This window comes from Cervus canadensis, chromosome 24 (assembly GCF_019320065.1).
Source record: "Cervus canadensis isolate Bull #8, Minnesota chromosome 24, ASM1932006v1, whole genome shotgun sequence".
Taxonomy (NCBI): domain Eukaryota; kingdom Metazoa; phylum Chordata; class Mammalia; order Artiodactyla; family Cervidae; genus Cervus; species Cervus canadensis.
In genome coordinates, this window is record NC_057409.1 from 14,961,941 (window position 1) to 14,984,547 (window position 22,607).

The window sequence follows — 22,607 nt, forward strand, 5'->3', positions numbered from 1 at the left end:
GAGCAGCCTGGCGGGCTACAGTCCACAGGGTTGCAAAGAGTTGGACACACTGAAGTGACTTAGCACGCAGCGCTGCATATGTATTGTACTCTGCTCTGCGCCAGGGACTGTGCTCGGGACTTATCACAGACGGTCCACAGGAGTCCGCCAACCTTGACATCCTGTGCTAGACTGGAAGCTCCATGAGGGCAGGAACTTGGTCCAATTTGCTCACAACTGTGTTTCCAGCCAACCAGCGCGGGTGTCTGATAGGAGGCCCTAAATCACTATTTAACCACTTGGGAAATGCTTCCCGGAGGAAGGCAAACACTGGCAGGTGATTGTTTACGTGTGTCCTTCCCCAGGGACTGGGTGCTCCCTGAGGGTAAGGCCAGCCTCGGATTCATCGAGACCTAGAGGTCCGATGAGGCAGAGGCAGACCTAGAGACCTAGAGGCAGTTCAGTGTCACAGGAGGTCTGAGCCCCTGAAAGGACCCAGGGACCGGCCGCCTCCTCAGGTAGAAGTGAAGTTTGGAAGCTGACACAGCCCGGGAGGCCGAATCGGGAGGACTTGGTGACTGATTGGCTGGGGAGGGTGAGGCGGGAGGAGGAGTCACACGCAGATGGCTCAGAGGTCTGGAGCTGGGGGACAGCCGGTGCCACCTCTCAGAGACTCGGCGAGGAGAGCCGCTGACAGCCTCCGGCGGCCCCACCCTTTGGGGGCTCGGGCCTAGGGCCAGGGAGGGCTGGAGCTTTCTGAGGGAGGGGTGGCCTGCCATGTACAAACTTCTGCCCCCATCCCCGTGTCCTCGACTTAAAAAAAAAACAATTCTCAGGCTGGATTTTGAACGCGATCGTTGGTTATCAGGTGTGGGGGGGCCCATCCTAGGGGTCCCCTCCTGCCTGCGGTCTGTGAGGAAGACCCCCGGGCGCCGCCTGGCCCCGCGCAGGCTCGGCCTGGTCCGGGCCGCGGCCCGGCAGGCCCAGGTCCCCCAGCCCGCCGTCGCCGGGGAGGGGGCGGCGAGGCGACGGCCCGGCCTGGGCGGGACAATGGCCGCGGCCGCCGGGGACCCGGGAGCCCCAGCGCTGGGGAAGGGGCTGGCCTAGGGCCGGGCTCCGGTGCCCTCCCCGCGCGGCTCGGGCGGGCGGAGGGGGGCGAGGAGTTCCTTTGTGGCTCTGCCTCCGGCGCGGCGCGGGCGGGGGGCGCCGCGCAACTTTGCGAGGCGGCGGCGGCGGCGAGCGCGAGACGAGGCCCCGGGGCCCGAGTGGGGCCCCCAGCGCGCGGCCCGCCCCCGCCCCCCGCCCGGCCCCCTCCCCTCGCGCGCCGTCGCCGGAGCCCGGCGCTGCCCACTCGCGGGAGCCCCCGGGGCCGGACGGGCTGCGCAGCTGGAGAGGCGGGGGCCCGACGCGGCCCCCCCGGAGCCGGGCGCCTGGCGCGGGGGCTCGCCGAGCGCACGGGGGGCCGCGCGGCGCTGCAGACCCAGCCTCCCGCCGCCGCCGCCTCGGCGCTTGCAGAACCCAGAAGTGAACAGCAGGCGACCCGGAAGGTTTGCGCGCGGCTCCGCACCGAGCCGGAGCCGGAGCCCGGAGCCGGAGCCCCAGCCCGGCCCTGCTTGGGCCGCCGGGCGCGGGGCTGCGGCCGCGTCCCGGAGCCGCCGCCAGCACAGCCAGGTCCGTGCAGGCCCGGGGCGCGGGGAGCGGGCCCGGCGGCGGCGGGCACTCGCCCGCGGGAAAGTTGCGCGGAGTTGCGGGCGGGGGGCCGGCCGGGGCGCGGGCGCTGTCAGCGCGGGCCGGGGCGCTCTGAGGGCCCGGGGCCGCCTGCGCCTCGGGCCCGGCCCGGAGCGGCGGTGGCGGCAGCGGCGCGCGGGGTAGGAAGTGTCTCCGGCGGCGTGTCTGGTCTGTTCTCCGAGTGTGCGTGTATGTGTGTGTGTGTGTGTATGTGTGTGTGGTGTGCGCGCGTGTGTGTGTTTTCTTAAGCCGGGCTATTCAAACCTGCTGCAATTCTCCGGTAAACAATGATTCATGGGGCTTAATGCAAATAAATGGATTGCAAACGGCGCGGTTCGCGCACTTTGCAGCCGGCCCGGTGGAGCGGCCAGTGCCGGATTTCTCCCTTTTTTTGTAGATCTGCAGAATATGGCGTCCCTGTCCTGTTTTAAAAATAAGCCAGGCTGCCATTTTTGTTTTTCTTTTGTCTGAAAATTTTAATAAAACTGTCTGAGAATGTGGGAGAGGCGGCTGGAAGCAGAGGGGGCACCCGAAGGGTTGGCTTTTTTCCTTTTCTTTGGCGAGAGCCGCGAGCCTTTCGGGGAGGTGAGACACAATGCAATTGCACTTTAAAGAAAAAAAAAAAAGGAAGCCGCTGGGCGATTTGGGGGGGAGGGTTGGGAATTTAAAGTTAACTCCGAAAGTTTTTTTTTTTTTTTTTTAAGCTTTTTTTTTTTTTTTTTTTGGAAGGCGGTGAAATGCCGCGAAAGGATCTCGGGGCGCATTTCTCCCCCCCAGCCAGCCGCCTTTGCGGGATTTTTGGGAAAAGTTAACTGCCCATTTCCTCAGAGCTGCGGGGGGGATTGTGGAAGGTTGGGGATGGGGGCTTCGGGGACCGGGAAATGTCTTTTGGAAGAGGCATTGTAAGGAACTGTATTCTCAAATTTGGAGGAAAGGGTTGGCAGTAGGGGCTCTGAGAGGGCCCCGGGTTTCCAGCTAAGACCCTTGGCATGAGGAAATAATCCTGCTGTCTGCCACCGTGCCCTGGAGCAGCGTGCAACCCTCAGAGCTGTGAGCTCGGTGGGGGGTGGGGTGGGGTGGGCCTGTCTCCTTCATGGGTGGCCAGGGCCCTATTGTAGGCGGAAATCTTGCCCTCCGTGCGGGGGTGGCTCCCTGCCCGAGAGCCCCTTCCCCTGGTGGGCCTTCTGGCCCTAGTAGGTGGCATCTGGGTGAATGCCCTCAGGTGGCTGGCTGTTTGGCTGGGGGCAGGCCGGCAGCCCCAGTGGGTCCTGTCTGAAGGGAGGGGCAGGAGAGTTTGTGTGGTCGTGGGGGTGCTCTTATCGCCTCTGCCATCCTTGCCCTGCATCCTGGAGGCTCCCTGTTGAAGGCAGTTTAGTTTGGGAGAAGTTCCTGGAGCATCTCTCTGGACAGGTCAGGACTTGCTGGCTCTCAGGCTACAGAGGGTTCTCAATGTCTACAAGGTCTGGGGTGGCTGGCGCTGTCCAAGGCGCCTGGGCAGGTTGGTCCTGGTCTTGCCCTTCTGGAAAAGTCTGTCTGTCCTAGGAGGACCCTGAGCCTGTTTAACCCCTGCCCCAAGGTCTCCTGGAGGCAAGACCCCTCTAGTCACTCCTGTGTTCTGGCTCCACTGGGCAGGGTGAGCTGAATTCAGGCAGAGCCAGGGGTTGAAGGCTGGGGTTTAGGGATTCAGGGCTGCAGAACTTGGCATGTCTGAGCCAGAGGGGAACTAAGCTAGGCATTTTTCAGATGGAGAAACTGAAATCCAGAGAGGGGAAGTGACTTGCCCAAAGTCACACTGCCAATTAGGAGAGCTGAGACAGAGATGTCAGGTTTTCATATCTGGGCTCTCTCCACTGTTCTCTGTTGGCAGGGTGGCAGGGGAGGTGGGGTTTGACTCCTGGAAGAGTCATTTTGGACAGAACTGGACTGGAATGGAAGAGCATGTCTACCTTCACTCGTCCCCCTGCCCCCACCATCATAATCCTGCCTGGGTGTAGTGCATGGTTGTTATCACATTAGGTTCTCCCAGAAACTCATTTGGATGAAATTGTCAAGGTGAGGATACTTAACTCCATTTTAAAACTTAGGAAACTGAGGCTTGGAGAGGTTGAGCAGTGTCAGAGGAGGGCTTAAACTCGGGCTTCTGGATTCCTTGTCCAGGGAGCCTATTCTTGGGTAGATTTTGGTACTTGTGGACAGGTGTCTTTCCTAACTTCTAGTTTTTGATCTTTCAGATTCATCTACTGACCTCAGTGACTGTGTAAAAAAAAAAAAAATGTAGAAGCCTGTCCCCTTAAGACTATCAGAGCTGGAAAGGCCCAGACAGGTCACCTGGGCTCAGAGAAGGGAAGCCACTGGCTTGAAGTCACCCAGCAATTTGGGTCCCAGCTAGGAGCAGAGCCATGGTCTCCTGTCTTCTTTTCTCTGTGAGACACTCAGAGGGAGAGGGAACCACTCTACCTACTCGCGAGACTCCACTGGGCCCAGGATATCCTGGTTGCTGGTTGTAGTGATGGGGCCGGGGGCATTATAATGGCCAAAACTAGTCTCTCTCCTGCCCTTCCCTGGGCAGATATCTCCCTGCCTTTCTGTGAGTCCCTTCCTTTCTTTTCTCCCTCCTTCCCTTCTGTCCTTCATCTCCATCCATTAGTTCATTCATTAGTTTGTTAGATTATTCCTTTATTCTTTCATTGTACATTTGTTAATTTATTGGTTAGTCATTTCAGTAGTCATTCATCTGCCTGTCCATCTGTCCATCCATCCATTCAGTCCTCAGCTTACCTAGTCCGGGTTGGATAGCCATGTGATATACAAGTACAGTCTTTGAGGGCTCCAAAGCCAGTAGGGTGCAGAAAGCACTACCTTGGGCAGTATTTGTGGGTGCCACATGAGTTCCCAGGGAAGGTCTCTCTGAGTAGAGGCTTGAAAATACTCTTGTAATGGTGATTCTGGGTGCTGGGACCAAGATCCTTTTTTTTTTTTTTAACAGTGTGGTGAATGGCTTGTATGACTTTGGGCACATTCTTCTCTCTGAGCCTCTACTTCTTGATCTTTAAAATGGGGTAATCTCTATGACTCATGGCTTGTTGGGAGCCACCACAAGAGTGTCTGCGACCTCTCCCTGCCCTGGCCAGGCACGTGATAGGACCTTGGTGAGCATCAAGGATTGTTGGTTACCAAGTCAGGCCCTGCCTTGATTTTGAAAACCGTTATGGTTTCAGAATGAGCCCAATGATCTGGGGACCCTGTAAACCTTGTTTAACATTGTCATTCCCCTGCTGAAACTCTTCTCATATTTCCTAAGCATTTCAAAGACCCAAACACCCAATGTCCTTTAGGGGCCTACAAGGCCCTTTATGAGCCTCCCAAGTGGCGCAGTGGTAAAGAATCTGTCTGCAATGCAGGAGACTCGAGAGACACAGGTTCAGTCCCTGGGTCAGGAAGATCCCCTGGAGGAGGAAATGGCAACCCACTCCAGTATTCTTGCCTGGAGAATTCCATGGACTGGGAAGCCTGGCAGGCTACAATCCTTGGGGTCACAAAGAGTTGGACGTGACCGAGGACATCACACAAGGCCCTTTATGGTCTGGGCCTGCCTGCCCCTCCATCTCAGCTCCCCTGTCTCCTAGTCTCACCACGTTCAGCCACACCAACTTCCTTTCTGCAGCTCGAATATACAAAGCCTATTGGCTGGGCCTTTGCACATCCACCCAAACCTAGAATGCTTGCATGGCTGGTATCTTCTTGTTTCACCCGTTTTGACTCAGTTGGGGCTTCCCTGGCCACCTGCTCTGTAATAGCTTCCCACTGTCACTCATGGTCACATCAGCCCTTGCAGCTCTTACCAGTATCTGAAACTTCTTCCTGTACTTATTTATTTGCACTTCTTACCTGTCTGCACGGCTGGCAGGTGCTTAAACCCCACACAGGTGAGTGGGCAAGTGGGTCCAGCGCAGGGTGGCCGTGGCTTTGATGGAGGTGAGAAGATGCCGGGGAGCCCGGGTGTGGCGGAAGCCCTGCAGCAGGGCAGCTCCTGGGAGATGAAGTGACACCGAGCTCTCTGCCCTCTTCTCCCTCGGGAGGCTCCAGGCTGTTGTCAGGAAATAATGAGATGATTAAATCACAGGATCTGAGAATCGCAGTCTCTTCCAATCTCAGAACTTGGCATCTGAGAAGCTTTCTGACTCAGAACCTTTGACACTGGAGTCCGCATTTGATCCAGCCCGGGGTTTTTTGTTGCTGTCTAGTTGCTAAGTTTTATCCACTTCTTTGCTACCCCATGGACTGCAGCCCCCCGGGCTCCTCTGTCCATGGAATTCTCCAGGCAAGAGTACTGGAGTGGGTTGTTATTTCCTTCTCCAGGGGATCTTCCCGACCCAGCGATCGAACCCAAGCCTCCTGCATCACAGGAGGATTCTTTACCACTGAGCCACCAGGGAAGCCCCGATCTGGGGTTTAGACCCTTATGTAGAGGCTCTTCACTGCCTTATTTATTTAGTGACCCCAAGTGCTCACTTTGTGCCAGGCCATGTTCCAAAAGGCTTTGTAAACATGGACGTGCTTAATCCTCATTGTTATCACCCCCATTTTACAGCTAAGGAAATGGGGGCACAGAGACAGGAGGTAACTTGGCCAAGTCCACAGAGCTCATCAGGCGCATTGTGTGACTTGAGCCCAGCACTCCAGGACTTCGCCTTAAAACCCCACAGCTGTTGAGGGGAAGCCCAAACTCACCCGACCCCTGCGCAGAGCGGGAACCCCCTTCCCACATCCTTGACAAGAGGGCCTCTGATCTCCGCTAGAGTGGTGGGGAGTTCCCTCCTGACCAGGCCCCCCAGCCTCCGTTTGTCAGACCATCGTCATTTCTGGAAAGATCATCTTTACAGAGGGTAAAGTGCTGCACCCATCCTGTGAATAACACTTGGGAAGTGATGTTAGCGTTATGGTTTCCCAGTGCCTTTGACCTTGTGGTTTTGTGACTGTAGTAGCTTCTTTCTCCCCACTGGGTTGTGAGCTCCCTGGGGGCAGGCCACCCGGTGCCTGGTGTTGTATGTGTACCTGGCACCAGACATACATGCCTCCCGAGCCCCTCCTGTGTCTGTAGCATCGTGCTTGGCTCTGGTCCAGGATATTGGACAGGCTTGGTGTACTTATGGGAACAGGACAATGATGTCTCCATGTAGCCCCATGTGTACCCAGCTCTTGGAGAACCACTCGATCCAAAGTCACATGTTAATTGAAGAAAGGCAGACCTCACAGATGAGCCAGCCAAACCTCAGTCTGTCCACTGGGGAGACTGCAGCGGGGAAGGAGAGGTGTGGGCCTCATCCAGGGCCACCCACACCTCCGGATGCCTTGCCTGATGGGCTTTCCTCTCCCCAGGTGCCACTTGGCTGCCATGGTATGTGTCTTGGGGTCAAAGGCAGCAACAGCCCTGGTAGGGTAGCGGCTCCCTCTGTCACACCGCCCTCCTTATCTCCACTTTGGTGGGGAATGTTCCCTGATGCACAGGGCTGCAGAAGGCCCAGCGCCCCACCTGGACTTGGGTGGGATTGAGAGGTGGGTGGCGCGGAAATGTGTTGGGGATTGTGGTTTCGGCTTCCTACTGCCAGGACTGCGGTCAGGCTCTGGAGGCTGCTAAGGATTTGGGGAGGGGGCTGAGTGGTGTGTTGAGTGTTAAGGTGTGTGGGGAAGGCCTGGGGATTTGGCTCTGGGGCCCACAGCATCCTGCCTTGTCCCTGCCTCATCCATGTGGCAGAATGTCCTTGGGGGCAGTCCTCATCATTTGAGTCCTTCTCTGAGCTTTGAGCAAAGGCTTCATGCTCCTTGAGGGGATAATCTAGTCATTTTAGCTTCTGGGATTCAATGCAGGGGGCACCTGGTTGGGATGGACACACCCTCCGGACATCAGGCACACACAAACTCACACCCCCAGTCCTTCCATATCCACCTTTGACCCTACCTCCCCTACGCCACTTTTGCCAGTTTGAGGGGCTGCCCGGCTATTTCAGAAACACTACCAGAGATACCCTGAACTGGGCCTATAGGAGCCGGGCATTCAGAAGACAAGTCCGCTAGAGTGTGTGTCCACACATGTGATATACATGCATGCACTCCTGCCACCCACAGATTACACGTGGTAGTCATATACCCACCTGTGCCTCCCAGGAACCAACACACAGCCGCCTGCCTGCCCCTGCTTGGGTCCTTTCACACTCATGTGCATGCTGTTTTATCACCTGCACACAGCCATACACTTGCACACGTGTTTTACACGTCAGTGCATCTTACACTGGCCTTAGATCTTTTGGCCTTACACAGGATCCCTCCCGCACACCTGTGCACTCATGTGTGCCCATGCCCCACCCAGATCTGCTTGCAGCCTGCCTGGACCTCCTGCCTTCACTCAGCAATACTTGTCAAGTGCTTACTGTGTACCAGGCCCCTTGCTTGATGCTGGGGACACTGGTGGGGGGGGCGGGGACCGATGTCGTCACCGCCCTGGTCTGGAGACTTGAGGCAAACACGGCTGAGGATATGATTACAGACTTTGGTACCTGCTGGAAAGGAACCACTGTCCTATGACGAGGGCTGTCCTATAGCTTGGTGCTTTTACATTTACCGTACCCAGTGATGATGATGGTGTGTGTAGGGGAGAGGTGCTTCAGGGATGAAGTGATCTGGCTTGAAGTTTTCCAGGTGAGGGCATTCCAGGCAGAGGGAAGAGCAGGGGTGAAGGCCCCGAGGTGGGAAGTCGGGGAGAGGGTGGTGGCCATGAGACCTGGGGGAGGTGGGCCTGGTCTGCCAGGGCCTGTGCTAGGTATTCCGTGGCCTTGACCCCCCCCCCAACATGTCCAGCCCAGACCAACCCCATCCCGCTCTCTGATTAGCCTAGCCCTCCCTTCGCTGCTGTGCTCTGCTCAGGGCCCACTTTGCTGGCCGCCACGCCAGCCTTGGGCTCCGTCTGTGCTGCCCCCCAGGGGTCCTGAGATACAGTCCCAGTACAGGCTCTGATTGCCTGCTGGGGGTTCCCGGCCTGGGATCCCCAAGGACCTGTCTAGAAAGCTCCTGGGGGCCAGGCCGCAGCTGGCATTCAGCAGCTGGCTTTTGTGCTGAGCTGATCCCAGACTTGACTCTCCACAAGGCCACTGGGCAGCCCCATGGGTCCTGAGAAACTGCACCCCGCCCCCAGCCCAGTTGACATCTCTGGTTGGTCCCATTTCCACGAGTCTTCAGGAGGTTAGGAAAGGCTTCCATGTGCCTTGGAGAGCCTCATAGCAAAACGGCAGCAGCCAACACGGAATCCTTACCACGGACCAGGCTCTGTTCTAAAGACCTTATATCTACTTACTCATCGGACCCTCACAGTGATGCTGAGGAGATACTGTTGTCATCCCAGTTTGGTAACAGTCTCTGTGGCTTTGACCTTGTCTTGTTCCAGAATCTGTACCTTCAATACTCAGTGGCCACATTGCCCCTCAGAGGGTCCAAGAACCCAGGCTGTGGTTTAGTTGCATCTCTTTGTTTTATAGAGGAAGGAACAAAGGCCCAGAGAGGAAATGGACTTGCTAAAGGTCACACAGCCAGCGGACAGAAGGGGCTCCCTCTGCCCCCACCAGCTGCATGGTTGGCAGGTTACATCCTCTCCAAGTCTCATTCATGAACCCAGGCAGGCAAGGGAGAGATTGCCTTAGAAGCCAACAGGGTGGAATCTTTGTGGGGTGTGGGGGACTGCAGTTGAATAGACATGGGTGGGGGCTTTGGGGCACCCTGGACGTGGGCTTTGTAATAAGTTGTCGAGTTGCTCATTTTTGTTCCAGGCATCTTCCTGAATGTGTGTTTTATTTTGAAATGTTCACAGCATCCACCTCACAGGGGTCATTAGGAGCCTGATTGAGAAATGCTTGTAAAGCACCTAACAGTGCCTGGGATGGAAGAAGCATTCAGTGACTTATTATTATGGTCATTTCACACTGGCAGAAGGAGTTCCCGCTGGGGATGGGAGCTGGGGGTCCCCAGGGGACACGGCAGCAAGCGAGGGCATGGGTTCAAAGCCTGCGGAATGTCCTCTCAGCCCCAAGAAGGCTGTTACAGCCCGTTCCCTGGCAGAGACGCTGGGGCTCCCAGAGAGGATTACCACCCTGGGTGTCTGGGTGGCCGATGGTGGGAGAGGGGTGCCTGGGAGGGGAGGGTATGGCACCCCAGCTCCCACTGACCAGAGCGCAGGCAGCAGCCCCCTTCCACTCTGATCAGCCCCAGCCTCACAGTGAAAACAGCCCTTCCCAGCCCCGCAGGGCTGCGGAAACCCAGCCTAATTGGATCCAGGACCCTCGGGAGCCTAGTTCCTCACAGGAAGTTCCCAGGAGCAAGTTTCCGAGGCTGGCCTGGGTCTTGGGGGTGGGGTGGGGTGCAGCAGCTGGGACTCGGGACTCTGGGCTGTGTAGAATAGGGGCATATGGAGGGCAGAGGGGTCGTGGGAGGAAATCTTTGAACACATGGGGTCTCGAGGTGCTGGGAAGATGGGAAACTTCAGCTTCTCTCTCCTAGACCAACTTCTGCTTGTCCATTCAGGCCATCCTTCTGGCCCTGTGATGACCCGTCTGTTGAAAACCTTGACCACAGCCTTTCTCAGCTCAGGGACCCCTGAACATGGCCCGACGTGGCCTTTCATCTAAGTGTCTAAGCCTGGAACTCTGGCCCTTTGTGAACTGCCCTGGCCACCTTGCCTTCCTTCCCCTGCGAATTCTTACACTGGGCTCTTGTGGTGCGTGCTTAGTCGTGTCCAGCTCTTTGTGACCCTGTGACTGTAGTTCTCCAGGCGCCTCTCTCCATGGGGTTTTCCAAGCAAGAATGCTGGAGTGGATTGCCATTTCCTCCTCCAGGGGATCTTCCCGACCCAGGATTGAGCCTGTGCCTCCCGCATCATGCATTGGCAGGTGGATTCTTTACCACTGCACCACCTGGGAAGCCCATGAGAAGCTCACACTGGGCTCACACCAGACCAACATGATGCTGTGTGCTTTCCTGCCTCAGGGCCTTTGCACATACCATTCTTCCCACCCAGCCTGCCCTTCCCTGGCATCTCTCTTGACACCTCCCCTTCCCTCCAACAGTAAGTCCCACCTTCATGCAGTCTTTGTTCATCCCTCAGTGGGATGAGCTCATCTTCTCAGGAGCACCCCTACCCCTAGCCCAGTCTTACCCCAGCACCCCAGTGTTGCCCCGCTCTGGAGCGTGCCTGTGTGCTGAGTCACTTCAGTTGTGTTCAACTCTGCGACACTATGGGCTGTAGCCTGCCAGGCTCCTCTGTCCATACGATTCTGCAGGCATGACTACTAGAGTGGGTTGTCATTTCCCGGGGTCTTCCTGACTCAGGGATCAAACATTCTTTACTGCTAAAGCACTGGGGAAGCCCCCTCTCCAGGGCAGGGGGCATACTTGAGAACACATTGCTGTCCTAAGAAGCGAGCAGCTTTTCCCATGTCTTTGCATCCGTGGTTTTTGCATGGAATGCTCTCCCTCTGCTCTCTCACTTTCCTGGCAAACGTCCCCATCTTTGAGGCCCATGTAGACACACCCTCTCCCATGTGTTTCTTCAGTGACCATCTATCGAGCAGCTAGGGTGAACTAGGCACTTGAGCACCTACTGTGTGTCCGGTGCAAGGCTCTGGGGTTGCGGCAGGCTCTCAACCCTGTGTTCAAGGGTAGCAGTGGTGGGGAGGGGTATGTTTAGAGCCAAGATACAGAGGCAGGGTAGGGGGAGTGCAAAGGGCCATGGGGCGTGTATTACAGGAGAGGGTCAGAGAGTGACCTTCAGCTGAGACCTGAGGGAAGAGCCCGAGTGGGCTGTGCTGCTGAGTCCGGGTATAGGGTTGTCCAGGAAGTTGCTCAACCAAGAACCAGACCCAAGCCCTGATCTTGGAAGGCTCACAGCCACCCAGGGGCTCAGGCAGATAAGCCACCGGGCCATTCTAGGGTAGTGGGATCAGTGTTTTGGTTGCGGTGGAGGGGGAGCCCAGGACAGTGCAAGAGCTCAGGGGAGAGGCTGCAAATACAGCCTGGGATGGGGGTGGCGATCAGGAAGGTTTCCTCTCGGCGGTGACACCTCACCTAACTCTTGATGGTTGATGGGTATCTGACAAGGTTCCCGCTGGGTGATGGCCCCCACGTGGAAGGGCAGAGCCTGTGCAAAGGCATGGTGGCATGAGAGCGGTTTGTTTTGGGAACCTAAGAGTAGTGTAGTGAGGCTGGAGGGAGGGGTGCTGTGGGCATGTGGGGTGCTGTCTGGATGCATGTGGCCAGCAAGGCCTCGTTAACAAAGGCCTCTGGGCCACCCTGGAGAGTTTGAACTGTGCTCCCAGAGTTATGGCAACCCAATAAGGATTTTAAACAGGAGAGTGAGTGAGAAAGTGGGCAGGCTTTCCTTTGTCTGACTTTGGCTCCCAAAGTCCCCAGATAAGAAAGGGGGATCCCTTTCTGACCGCACTCCTGGCTGGGGGCTCAAGGCTTACTGTGGGACGTTGAGCAAGCTCCTGGCCCTCTCTGAGCCCAGGTCTCCTGGGTAGACCTGCAGGGCCTGAGGCCAGAATCCTAATGGGGCCATAGGCGGGGGCTGGGGTGTCTTGCTTGGCCAAAACTGGCCGAACTGTTAGTGTTATTAAAAATACTCCTTAAAAAGTCATGTAGCCACACTGCAGAAAAGTCAAGAATAGAGAAATGAAGTAAACCAAAACCTACCCCATTTCTGTCCCCACCCCAAGCCCGAAACACACCAGTGCTAGTATTTTGGTATTTCCTTCCTATCTTTTCTTCCAGCACCTGGTTTTTATGTAGATGTCATTGCTCTATCTACACAAATAATTTAAAACTCTCCCCCCCCCCAATTATTGTTGTATCATGAGTGTTTTCTAAATGACTGCAGGGTGGTTTTAATCCTTTCTAATGGATCTAGTGTCAGAGTGGAGAGCATGGGCTTTGGAGCCTGACTTTCTGAGTTCAAATCACACACACACTGCATGACTTTGGGCAAGTTACCTAATTTCTCTGTGCCTCAGATCTTTGTGAGGTCGATATGAATGTTAAATGAGTCATTACAATGCCAGTAAACATTGGCTATTATCAATGACTATAGACTGTGTCACTGTGTAACATGATTTACAGAGCCATCCCCCTATTGTTTAAAATTTTGGCTGTTTCAGGTTTTTGCTACTGTAAAAAAAAAAAAAAAAAAACTGAAGCAAACAGCTTTGTGCATAAAGCTTTGTCTATATTTGAGGTATTTTCTAGGGACAGATGACCAAGAATAGGATCGCTAGACCAGGAGGTTTGAACATTTTTATAGAGTTCACGACACATTATTGCCAGATTGTTTTCGGAAATGACTTCCAATTTCACCATACCCTCACCAGCATTGAGTATTACCATTTTCTTATTGCTTTTTGCTATTTTAACGTGTGAAGCTCATTTAATTTTTGCTGCTAGGGAAGCAGAACCATTTTCTATGTTTATTAGCTGTTAATAACTTTTTTGGTCTGCTAGTCTACAGCACACAATCTCTTCTCAGATCAATTAGGAAGATACAGGAAATAGGGAAGAGTATAACACAGGGGACAACATAGTGTCAGAGTGGTGGCGGGGACTCAGAGGATGGGGAGGGGACTTTCCTCTATCTAGGCCATGACACTTTCAGTTCCCTCTACTTAGACTATTCATTCATTCAAACATTTATCAGGTACTTTTTGGCTTAAAGGTAAATGACTCAGCCTTGATTGTGCCCTGACAGAGAGCATGTCCAACAGCAGAGATGGATGAGAAAACAGAAAATGGAATGACAAGTGTCTGATGATGGAAATGCAGGGCACAGAGGGAACAGAGAAGAGGGGCGCCCAACATAGCCTTGCAGTCCCAGAAGGCTTCCAGGAGGAAGTGGCCTTTAAACTGGGGCCTAAGGAATACATTGTAGTTAACCAGTGAAATGGGGGAGGGCAGAGAGTTCCAGGGAGAGGTGAGGAAGTGAGAAGGGAAGTGGAGCACTGGGAAAGCCCTTGATCTGGCTGGGCAGAGCAGAAGGTGGAAACAGCCAGTGAGGCCAAAGAGGTCAGCAGAGGCCAGTCACGGAAGGCCTCAGGAATCCAGACCTGGTCTGGAAGGAATGAGAGAGCCATTGAAGATTCTCATGAGGGGAATGTTGTGATCTGATTTGTGTTTTAGAAATAGCAGAGGGACTGCAATAGGAGAACAGAATGGGAGGCGTGGGAAGAGGTGAGGGTCCCTCGGAGGAGGATCTTGGAATAGCTGAGGCCAGAGCAGAAGGGGGCCGGGACCAGGGCAAGGAAAGTGGTAGAAATGCTCCTAGTGGATCCTGGCCGACACCTGCCAGGACCCACTCGGTCCTGTGTGCCTGGAGGATGGGGCCTGTGCGGGATTTGGCATGTGACTATCAGCTGAGCGCCCACCATCACTGACCCTGATCCTGCCTGCTCCCCGCTGCCTCCAGACCCTTGTCTGTTGCTCCACCCCTCCCCTCTGGCTACCAACCACTTTCTTTCCTTTTTTAAAGAATAAATTTATTGTTTTCATTATAAAAGCAACAACATTGCAGAGTATTTGGAAATCAGAGAAACAAAGACAAAAAACCAGGTTAGCTCCAGCCGCCTCCCCCAGCACTGCCAGCCTCCCTCTGGGCGTGGTTCCCCGCAGCTTGCTTTTTCTGACGCAGGTTTTTATTTTTGCCTCCTTGTAATCATAGTATCTGGACAGTTTTGGGTCCTGCTCTCTCCCATTTGCTTGTTGGGAGCTAGTTCCCCGGTGGCCATGGGGTCTGGACAAATCTCATTTTTTAACGTATCTGGGCTGGCCTGGGGATGGGGTGGGTGGGACAAAAGTTGCTTAAATACACCCTCTGTCCTGCAGTGGGCAAAGCTAATCACCTTCCCCTTGAGCTGCCCCGTTTTCTTTGCAACTGTTTGTCCAGGCCTGAACCTCCCCAGGTGGGAGGGCCTGGCACCTGGTGTACCCCTTCCTCAGTGCCCCTGCCCCTAGCTCCCCTTTGTGGAGCTTGCTAGGCTGCCCTTAGGGGCCACTCTTCTGGGAAAATGTGATAGACAGACTTGGTTTGCCATCCAGACTCAGCTCTGTGACCTCAGGCAAGTTACTTAACCTCTCTGGACCTCAGTTTTCTCATACGTACAATGGGTCTATTGCAACAGTTAAATAATGGCTATAAAATGCCCTGATAGCTTTCTTGGCCTACTGTAAGTGTTCAGGAAAAGATGGTCGATATTGTACTTTCTCATTCGACAAAGAGTTTCCGAGACCACCTTGGACTAGACACAGGAGTGGCAGAAGTGAATGAGCACCAGCTCTACCTGTGTACAGAGCTGAGTCTGGTGGGGAAGTCACCCAGGGAAACACGACTGCACCACCCCTGCACTGCTGCAACCAGATCTGGGTGGAGTCCTAACTCCATCACTTGCTGGCTGTGTGACTTTGGGCAAGTTGGTCGACCTCTCTGAGCTGCAGCTTCCTCTTGTGTTAGGTGCATATCTCACAGTGACATGATGCGTGTAACATACTCAGCACAGTGCCTGGCACTTAGTAGGTGTTGAAATCAAAAGTAGCTGCCATTTTTATTGTTATTGTTATTGTTATTCCCATATACAAGGTGCTGTTGGGAACACAGAGGAGTGGCTGACTGGGGGTTCAGGGAAGGCTCCGTAGAAGAGGGAACACTTGAGCTGGGTCTTGAAGGATGAGTAGAAGTTCACCAAGTGGGAAAGGATCCTCTAGGTAAGGAGCCTGCGATTGCAGCTTGAAACCTGTCCACCAGGGCTTTGTTCTTTGGGTGACGAAGGCATCGTGTTCATCCCGACTCCCCTGAGTGCCCCTCACCGCCTCCCTCCGGGTCTGCCTGGGGGCTCTGTGCGCCCACCCTCCTGTCATAGCATCCACCTGTGACTCTGTCCTGGAGGTTGTGGGGTCCCGCTCACGGGAGTTGCCGTGTCCCCATCTGTCCATGTTTCGGATCATAGATCTGTGTCTGTCGGAGTTTGGTGCTGTCTGTCTGCATGTTCCTGTGACCCTGTCTGTCTGCGTCGGTATCCAGGGGACCTCCCAGGCCACACTGTGGTGGTGGGGGGCAGCCTGCATGTTCCCTTGGCCTCCAACTTTAAGCAAATAGCCAGGCCTCCTTGGTCATTCTCCTCCCTGGCCCAGGGTGGCTCCTGCCTCTCACCTCCGTTCCATTCCCTGGGGACCTTCAACCGGTTCCCTCCCACTGCCTCCTCTCCTGGCTTCTCCAGTCCCACCTATGCTCAGCAGGCAGAGGGGCCTTTGTAAACCACAGATTCTGTCCCATCACCCAATGCTTCAAGTCTAGACCCCAGGCCTCGGATTCAGGAACTGCCTTTCTAGGTCTAGCCGTGGCCAATGGCTCCAGGCTCGTCCTGTGTCACAGTCCACGCTGATCACTTTAGCTCCCCTCCCACACCGTGTTGTTTCTCACCTTGGGATTTTGTTAAGACTGCTGCTTCCACCAGCAATGTTCCCCACTCCTTCTCTGCCTGGCTAACTTCCACTCATCCTTTAAGACCCAAAGCATGTATCACCTCCACTGGGAAGTCCTCCCTGATCCTTTCTTTGCATCCTGAGCTCTGGGCTCTTATCCCTGACTTGTGGGGTAAGAACAAGTGACTTGCCCAAGATCACACAGCTAGTGTTTTGGCGCCAATATTTGAACCTGGGTGCCCTGGGCTCCAACTAAGGCAGGTCCATGGTCCAGGTGAGGGGACAGTAGCTAGGATTTGTGAAGAGGATGCAGTGGATCTGAGAGAATTTGGAAATGGAATCCTGGGGACGTGGCTGGTGGTGGGTCTGAGCTGGGTGGGGGGAGGTCAGGGTCCATGGCAGGAGCATCTGGGTAGGTTGGGATGCCCTACTCAGATTGGATGGCTAGAGGATTACCTATCCCAGGGGAAGGCCAAGTCCAGACTGAACAGCCCATGAGTGGTCAGGGAGGTAACTGGAAAGTGGTCCTGGAGCTCCTGGGGGCAGCCAGGTCTAGGGGTGGAGACCTGGGGATTATCTGGTATTTAAAGCCCTGGAGTGGATGGACCATCCAGGGACTGGGCCGGTGGAAGGAGGAGGCTCCCGCCCACCCTGAGAAGCCTAGGCTCTGGGGGTGCAAGCTGGGAAAGAGACTGAGAAGATGTGGAACCCAGGGCTCACAGCACTGATCTCCGAGGGTCAGGGTGGCTGGGAGGCCATGAAGGATAGGACTGGGAGATGGCCCATGGGCTTTGACCACATGGAGGTCCCTGGTGGCATGTGGCAGGTCTCATAGGCCAAAATTCTTTTTTTCACAGAAGCTTCTGGGTCACGTGTCTGCTTCCTCTACTTAGCTCGGGGCCCCCAGAGGACAGGGCTCTTCTCTTTGCCTTCGGTTCCCCAGCCACCAGTCCCCAGTTTGGCCCAGAGGATGTATCCAGAACCAATGGATGGGTGGATGGGCGGGTGGGTGGCTCTAGAAGGTGTTTCATTCATTGACCCATCCGACTTTTTTCACCTTTTTGAGCAAGAAAAACAAAATGACACCTTGCTCGCCCTACTGCAAGGATCAGGGCTGTGTATCTTGAGGCCCACCGCTCAGAGTCTTGGCTTCTGTCTGGAGCTTTGAAGCCCAGTCTGCATGTCCTGCCCGACTGCCAGCATGTCTCCTCTGCCCGTCTGGCCTGGACACTCAGCCTCCTCTGCCCCCAGTTCTTCTGTCCCTCGGCACTGTCCCCAGGCTCCTCCCACTGACCTTGGTCCTCTGAACTACCTGGCTGCCCCGCCCAGCACACTCCCTGATGCCTCCTCACAGCCAGCATTCCTTCCCAACCACTAGCACAGCATTCAGGACGCTGCTGGCTGGACTCCGTCTCTCCCCACCTCACCACTCTCCAGGTCTCCGTGGTGTTAGTGGGTAGCTGTTCACTGTCCCAAACTTGCTCCACGTCTGCTCAAGCTGTTGCCTCCACCTGGATGGATGCCCTTCTGCCTTGTACACCTGTCCTAAGCAGATACCCAGCCATCTCTCTCCTGCTTAGAATCTCTCTCTCAACACAAGGTCTGTGTGGCTTGGTTTGACCCCAGCCACCTTCCGACCCTGTCTTGCAGGTCCTAGGACTGCACAGATGCACACTCAACTCGAAGGTTTGTTGAGCGGCTCATGTGAGATGCTCTTGATGTGCGTCTGGCAATGAGCTGGGCCCTCAATAAGGGCTCAGAAAATCCACCCCTCCCCCTGCCCGCCTTCCCTGCGCTAACACAGGTAGATGTACACCAGGACCTGGAGCACTGACCAAATCATGAAGTTCCTTAAGCCCAACCCGAGAAGGACACAGAGGAGTAAATGCTGTGTGGATCAGATTCCATGACCCATGGCAGACCCTGCTCCCTGTCCAGGGTTAGGGGTGGTTCCCTCCCTGATCAGGGGTCTGATAAGTGGCGGAGAGGATGCTCTATCCCAGCTATGGGACCCCCTACCTTCCTGACCAGGGTGGGGCTTTGGGAAGCCTGGACTTGGCATTGAACTCAAGAGGAGGCAAGGACAGCTCCCCTGAAACAGTCTGAGGAATGGTTGGGTACAGTGGACAGAGCCCTGGGCCAGGGCAGGAAAGAGGCATAGGGGCCTGGGTCAGTCCCATTTTACAGATGAGAAAAACGGAGGCTCAGATTGCCGATGCCCAACACTGCTGGGCAGTGCTTTCTTCTGTTTCCCCATCTGTGTGGCCAGGAGTAAGGGCTTCCTTGGTGGTGTCCTAGCTTCCTCCTCTGCGAAATGGAGGTGCAGATCTTCCCGGCTTCCTGGGGCTCTGGTGAGAATGCTGCTGGATACAGAGGGCATTGTACACCATCAGCGGTGGTGGATAATCATGGGATTGCCTTTAAAATGAGTCTGATTATTTATTCCTTAATTTATTCATTCTGTCCTGCAACTCACCTTGTTGTTGATCACCTTTGGGCCTAGGCACTGGTGATGCCAAGCTGAATGAGACAGGTGTCTTCACTTCCCAGTCCTCTCTGAGCAGCTCCCCAGCTCCCCTTTCCCTCAGCCCTGGAGCCTCCCTACCCTGGCTCTACAGCTCAGATGACTTCACATTTTCCCCAGTGGACAACAGCAGGGGAGGGACAGGTCTGAGACTTCTGAATGGAAGGGTAGTGGGTGCCATGCCATCCTAACACAGGGCCTGTCCACAATCCTACAGTCAGGATGCTTTGTCCTTCCTCCGAACAGCTTGAGGGGCCGATGAGCTGGACGTTGGGAGTCGGGCAGAGTGGGGATCTCAGCTCACTGCTTACTTGCTGTGTGACCTTGACCAAGTCACTCTGCCTCTCTGAACTTCAGTTGTAAAGTGGGGATGAGGAGCGTACCCGCCTTTTAGTATCAGTGTGCCTGGCACAAGGTGGGTACTTAGTAAATGGCAGCCTCCTCACTGTTCTTACTGTATTGAGGTCTGTCTTTGAAAGACGTTCCAGGGACCTGGAGCAGTCAGGGAGAACTCCAGGCAGGAAGTGTTTCTGGTATTGGGTTGTGAGGGATGGGTGGAGAGAAGGGCAGCTTGGTGTTTGTGGATGGCGGAAACAGGAGGGCTTTTAGAGCTGCCCGGCCACCCGAGAAGAGGGCACTCTGATTCCCAGCTGACCAGACTCAGATCCAAACGGACCCCCAGGCTGGGAATGAGAGGCAAGACTTTCATATACAGGTATTGAGTCGTATGCAAGTGGATATTTGTTCCACCAAAGACTGGGGTTTGCAAAACACATTCCCCAGAGGAAACAGCCTGAGCAAATCTGATGTCTAGTCTTGACTCTTGGCACCCTAGCCCTATGGTCTTGGGCAGATCTCTTCTCCTCTCTCCAAGCCTCAGTTTCTTCACCAAAAAGTGAGATAGTACCTCCTGTGACTACTCCTTGAGTAAAGATCACAAGCGATAATTTATATAAAAGATCTTTCTTAAAGTGTTGAGATTGGGTTGTATCCTTACAGAGGGTTTTTTTTTCCTGAAACCCTCTGCCTGCAATTCCAGTAGGGCTACTCCCACTTGTAGGGCCAGGAAAAAAGGTTAGAGACACTTCATTTCAGCCTTGCCTGTCAAAAGAAGCAGTTCCATGTAAGCAACCAATAGCAGTAGGCATTTAGTTAGTGATTTCTGTAAGGGACAGATGAAGAGAAATTTGATAGGGAGTGAGACTTCATGGAATGCCCCTGTCCAGCACAGTCTCTGTAAGTCACTTCTTGACTTACTATAGGGCCACAGGAAGACGTGAGCCCTCTGGAAGACCGAGATAGCTTTGAAGGCCCACCCTTTGTACTGCCCTTGTTGCAAAGCCCTTCTCACTGCACAGGAACTTGCGAGAGGTGAGGGCCACCAGACAAATTGTCACATTCTTCTACTGAAGGGCCCCAGGCCTCAGGCCTCTTCATTCCCCTCTTAAGTACAGTGTTCTGACACATCCTTATAGGCAGAATGTTGTACCTGGCCATGCTCGTTTCTTGAGGAGAACTTTCCAGAGGTACAATTCCTTGGGTCAAAGGGCAAAACTGAAATCATTTGAGTCCCCGTAAATCATCCTGCCAAATTGCCCTTCGCAGAGGCTGTTACCTGATGACCCAAGTTGCCCGCTGTGTTCTGTGGGTCAGAAAGGCAGGGATCAGGGAGGGGCAGTTGCCTCTGCTCTGCGGCCATTGACAAGGTTGGCCCAGAACTCCTCAGTTTGTCCCAGGGCAGCAGACTTGTGTGTCTAATCCATGGGGTTGGCTCTGTAGCCTAGGGTCTCTGTGGGGGGACAGGGATTAGACCACTGGCATCAGGGTGATTTGGGAGGGGTGAGCTGGGGGGTGCTCTGTTCCAGATAGGACCTTGCTCTCTGGGGCTCACTGTGGGAAACAGTGAATTCCAGAGCTTCAGCCTGGAGGTGTGATTCTTTGGGCCTGGTGGGAGTCCTGCTTTGCTGTGGGATGAGGGTCCCACGGGGGCAGGGATCCCAGACACTGGCCCAGACTTGAGCGGGCATAGCTGATGGGAGCTCACCCTTGGCCGATGGGGAGGGCCCTCTTCCCTGTGACAGTCGCTCTCTCCCCGCAGGATGGCCGAGCCTCGATTTAACAACCCCTACTTCTGGCCCCCTCCTCCCACCATGCCCAGCCAGGTAAGACGGAGCGTCGCCCCTCCCGCCGCCCTCCCCTTCTCGGAGCGGCTTGGGTTTGGCTGCTGCCTGCGGGATGAGGAGGGGTTCGCGGGTGGCCTGGCAGGCCGGGGACGGGGCCGGGGACGGCCCCAGCCCTCTCAGTCCCTCTCCTCTCACTCCCTTAGCTGGACAACCTGGTCCTGATTAACAAGATCAAGGAGCAGCTGATGGCGGAGAAGATCCGGCCGCCTCACCTGCCGCCCACGTCGGCCTCGTCGCAGCAGCCGCTGCTCGTGCCACCGGCGCCGGCCGAGAGCAGCCAAGCGGTCATGTCGCTGCCCAAGCTGCAGCAGGTGCCGGGCCTGCACCCGCAGGCTGTGCCGCAGCCCGACGTGGCGCTGCACGCGCGGCCGGCCACCAGCACGGTCACAGGTACCGCGGGGCCGGGTGGGCGGGGACTACCCGGGAGGGGCGTGGCCGTGTCGCTCGCAGCGGGGCGGGGCAGGCAGCGCCTGGGACGGGGGTGGAGCTTCCAGACTTGGCTTCCTGTAGCCTGTTGACCTGCTTCACCAAGCCGGCCAGAGGGGGCCGAGGGTGGGTCACTTGCCGGTCAAGGAAGCCAAGTCCACGCAGAGAATTTCAGGAATCCAGAGGAGAACCGTAACCAGACTTGTGTGGGGGATTGAAGGGTGAGGGAAGACTTCCTTTGGTGGGTCCCCACGCGAGGAAGAGTTGGTGGTTGATTAGGGAAGATAGAGCAGCATGTGCAAAGCGAGGATGTGTGTGGAAAGCAAGAGTAGGACAGCGCCAAGGTGGGGAAGATCAAAGGGTGATGAGAATCATCACCATCACGTGGCAGCTAACTCCAGGTGAGCATCTGTGTTCATCAGTGTTCGCGTTATCACTCCCAGCCCGTTCGGTGGGGTGGCTGCCTTTTACAGGCTGAAGTACAAAAAACAGCAGCTTCCTGTGGTTCACCCTAACGTCTCCATTCAGCAGATGAGCAAGCTGCGGCCCAGTTTCACAGCCAGTAAGCGGCCTAGACAGGCAGTGTGGTTCCAGAGCCCAGGCGTGAACCCTGTCGGTCTGTCGGGGCTCTGCTGAGGCACCAGATTGTGAAGGACCCCGAGGGCCACCTGGGCAGTTTGGATTTTTACCCTCGGGCAGTGGGAGCCCGTGCAAGTAGGTGAGGTTAGAAAGCTGGGTCTCTGGCTGTGAGGTGGAGACGTGGCTTGGTGGGAGACCGGCATGGAGGCAGGGAGAGCTGCAGGAGAGGGTGGTGGCCTGGGCCAGGCAGCGGCAGAGAGGATGGAGAGAAGGGAAAAGAACTGAGGGATGAGGAGGAGGAAGTGCCCACAGGGCTGAGTGCGGGGCTGGATGAAGGGGTGAGGAGTGGGAGGGTGGGCACTGGGGACTCCCAGGCATTTGCCAGTGAGATGGAATCGTCGGAGGAGCGGGGTGGGGGACTGACTCTGAGCCCAGTCCTGGATAGGTTGAGGCTGCGGACTGGGAAGACATCCTAGGCAATATTATGGGCCTGGGCTGCCTGGTGCCCACCTCAGAGCCTGCTGGACAGGCTTTTCCTGGTGGCCACTGTAACTGGGCCATTGTTCCTCCTCGAGCTGGCCCCTGCTGCCAGCCAGACACCTCTCCCCATCTCCTTCCTCCCTCTCAGAGATGCCCAAGAATCTTGGGGCCCCATGAGCCTCCCCATCCAGGCCTCCTCCAGCCAC

The 22,607-nt window shown here is 55.5% G+C and overlaps 1 protein-coding gene across 3 annotated transcripts in view; it reads left to right on the forward strand.

Annotated features, from left to right (window-relative positions):
- Window positions 1–1,516: 1,516 nt before the first annotated feature.
- The window catches only part of ZNF362 (zinc finger protein 362), a 43,226-nt gene continuing 22,135 nt past the window's right edge, over window positions 1,517–22,607 (forward strand). The window contains exons 1-4 of one of the 3 annotated variants that reach the window (XM_043444974.1): window positions 1,517–1,650; window positions 15,368–15,492; window positions 20,832–20,895; window positions 21,060–21,306. In XM_043444974.1, coding sequence (XP_043300909.1) covers window positions 15,455–15,492; window positions 20,832–20,895; window positions 21,060–21,306 — 349 coding nt within the window. In that variant the 5' untranslated portion in view covers window positions 1,517–1,650; window positions 15,368–15,454. Of the gene's footprint in view, window positions 1,651–14,820; window positions 15,242–15,367; window positions 15,493–20,831; window positions 20,896–21,059; window positions 21,307–22,607 lie in introns of those variants that run through there. The other 2 variants (XM_043444975.1, XM_043444976.1) reach the window with 2 other exon arrangements.